This window comes from Bubalus kerabau, chromosome 5, assembly GCF_029407905.1.
Source record: "Bubalus kerabau isolate K-KA32 ecotype Philippines breed swamp buffalo chromosome 5, PCC_UOA_SB_1v2, whole genome shotgun sequence".
Classification (NCBI taxonomy): Eukaryota; Metazoa; Chordata; class Mammalia; order Artiodactyla; family Bovidae; genus Bubalus; species Bubalus kerabau.
Genome location: NC_073628.1, coordinates 23,970,066 through 23,973,014, shown reverse-complemented (window position 1 = coordinate 23,973,014; position 2,949 = coordinate 23,970,066). Strand labels below are relative to the sequence as shown.

The 2,949-nt window shown below is 41.7% G+C and overlaps 1 protein-coding gene across 1 annotated transcript; it reads left to right on the top strand.

Moving 5' to 3' along the window:
* The first annotated feature begins 2,028 nt into the window (after positions 1 to 2,028).
* On the top strand, positions 2,029 to 2,949 carry LOC129653707 (olfactory receptor 151-like). Its single transcript, XM_055583418.1, has one exon. It carries the CDS (start codon positions 2,032 to 2,034, stop codon positions 2,947 to 2,949), a length of 918 nt encoding a protein of 305 aa, XP_055439393.1. The 5' UTR covers positions 2,029 to 2,031.

The following is a 2,949-nucleotide window of genomic DNA, read 5'->3' as shown; positions in this document are numbered from 1 at the left end:
AAGATCCTTCCAGGGAGCTTCTTCGTCATCTGCATATAATGGTCATGGCTAAAAATCTTCTCTGCATTGATTGTAGGTTGACTCTAAAAACAGAAAAACCATGATTAGTCATTTTGAAATCAACACAAGGAATAGAAAAACGATGAAGCAGCAAGAGAGACTGGTTATTCTAGAGGATACATTTGGTGTGAGGAAAGAAAGTGGCCATGGATCAGCTGGCCACTAAGGACAGCAGGGTTTAGCAAAAAAAGGGACAAGGGAAAATGTCCATGTACCACTCGAATAACTTTGCTCTTGATCTGGGAGGTGCACTGTATTCTATTTTTGCTCCCATCTACTCCTAAGCATGATCCAACCTGAATTTTTCCTGAGTCTTTCAATGCAATGGAGAGCGATCAATCTCAACCTCTTCCTTGGGAGCTTTATGTTACTCCCAGATAAACTGCTCAGTGTTTATCTGAGAGCTTTATGTTACTCCCAGATAAACTCAGATAAACTGCTTTCAGTGCCACAGTTTCAAGCTACAAAACCATCTGATTGCAATAAACAAAACGTTAAAGAAAAAATCTTTACTACCTTCAGGTGAATTTTGCCACCTGCCCATGAACAGAGCACTCAGTGTCTAGAAAACGCCAGTTGGTCAGAATGACTGTAAGTCAGAACCTGACATATTATTTTTTAGAATCTCACTAGGTGACTTTTAAGCGTAACCAAAACTAAAAATAAGTATCCCAGGACCTCAGGTTCAATAAAAAATTAGGACAAACTCCAGATGCCTCATGAAGCTTTATATTTGTATAACAATTGAGTATTTGGAAAATATTTCATACACATTATTCCATTACATTTTTTAATTTTGGAAATTGATATTGTAACTCCATTTAATTCTCAACTGTGGAAACTCATTTGTCACTCAGTGATTGAAAAGGCTCTAACTACCAGCCCACACTATCTCAGCTTAGGATAAGGTAACCACATGTTTTCATTTTATGGGCAATATTGTGAGATTGCATAGATGCCAAGAGACTTTCTCTTTCTGGAGCAACATTCAACTGTAAACCTAGAAATAAAACACAAGAAACAGGAGGGTGTTAAAGTCTCCAGAGGTGGCTGTTTTATCCCCACCTTCATATTCTTCAAACCATGCAAAAATTATCTGAATCCTAGAAAATATTAGGAGTAAGTAGCGTTAGTCACTCAGTCGTGTCTAACGCTTTGCAACCCCAAGGACTGTAACCCACAAGGCTTCTCTGGATTCTCCAGGCAAGAATACTGGAGTGGGTTGCCATTCTCTTCACCAGGGAATCTTGCTGACCCAAGGATCAAACTTGGGGCTCCTGCACTGCAGGCAGATTCTTTGCCATCTGAGCCACCAAGGAAGAAGGAGTAAAGATACAAAACAGTTAGGATAATGTGAGTTCAAGATCACTCACTCAGGAACAGAAGCTGATACCTCCCCTTACCAGAAAGTCTCCTACACAGTCATTTCTCAGTATCTGCAGGAGCTGCTGTGCCATGCTCAACTTTCTTATAAGTTTGGGGGAGAGTGGATACATGTATATGTATGGCTGAATCCCTTTGCTGTCCTCCTAAAACTATCACAGCATTGTTCATTGACTATACTTCAATATAACATTTAAAAAAATTTTTTTGTTGTTGGTATACTTGAATCTTTATTTAGTTTTATTTTATTTTTACTATTAAGGCTACTTGAACAAGGCAATGAAGCAACCCCAGAATTGAAAAGCAATTGACTTTTTTTAATATAAATTTATTTATTTTTATTGGAGGTTAATTACTTTACAATATTGTATTGGTTTTGCCATACATCAACATGAATCTGCCACAGGTATACACGTGTTCCCCATCCTGAACCCCCCATGACATAATACAATGAAGACAGCCTTTCATGTCCTAGATGCTGTTGATTGAATCCTCACATGTGTCTCCAACTCATATCAAGGGCTGACTCCATACAACCTTTCACAGGCTCTTCATTCTTATCTCCACAGGGTCCCCAAACAGAGGAGAATGGCTGCAGAAAACCAATCCACAGTGACAGAGTTCATTCTTGGAGGTTTAACAAATCGGCCAGAGCTCCAGCTCCCACTCTTCTTCCTTTTCCTTGGGATTTACTTGGTCACCATGGTAGGGAACCTGGGCATGATAACCCTGATTTGTCTGAACGCTCAGCTTCACACCCCCATGTACTATTTCCTCAGCAACCTCTCCTTTGTGGATCTCTGCTACTCCTCTGTCATTACCCCTAAGATGCTGGTGAACTTTGTGTCAGGGAAGACCACCATCTCCTACGCAGGGTGCATGGCCCGGCTCTACTTCTTCCTGGTGTTTGTCATTGCTGAGTGTTACATGCTCACAGTGATGGCCTATGACCACTGTGTTGCCATCTGCAGACCTTTGCTTTACAACATCATCATGTCTCATCGAGTCTGCTCCCTGCTGGTGTCTGGGGTCTATGCCATGGGGCTCATTGGCTCAACTATAGAGACTGGTCTCATGTTGAAGCTGTCCTATTGTGATTTTCTCATCAGTCATTACTTCTGTGAAATCCTCACCCTCATGACGCTCTCTTGCTCTAGCACCTATGACATTGAGATGATAACTTTCTTTTTGGCTGGATTCAACATTGTAGTCACCAGCTTAACAGTCCTTGTTTCCTATGCCTTCATCATCTCCAGCATTCTCCAAATCACCTCCACAGAGGGACGATCCAAAGCCTTCAGCACCTGCAGCTCCCATCTTGCAGCTGTGGGATTATTTTATGGATCTTCTTCCTTCATGTACTTGAAACCCTCCACAGCCAGTTCCCTGGCCCAGGAGAATGCGGCCTCCATGTTCTACACCACAGTGATCCCTATGCTGAACCCTCTGATCTACAGCTTGAGAAATAAGGAGGTACAGGCTGCCATCCAGAAAACTCTGAGGTGA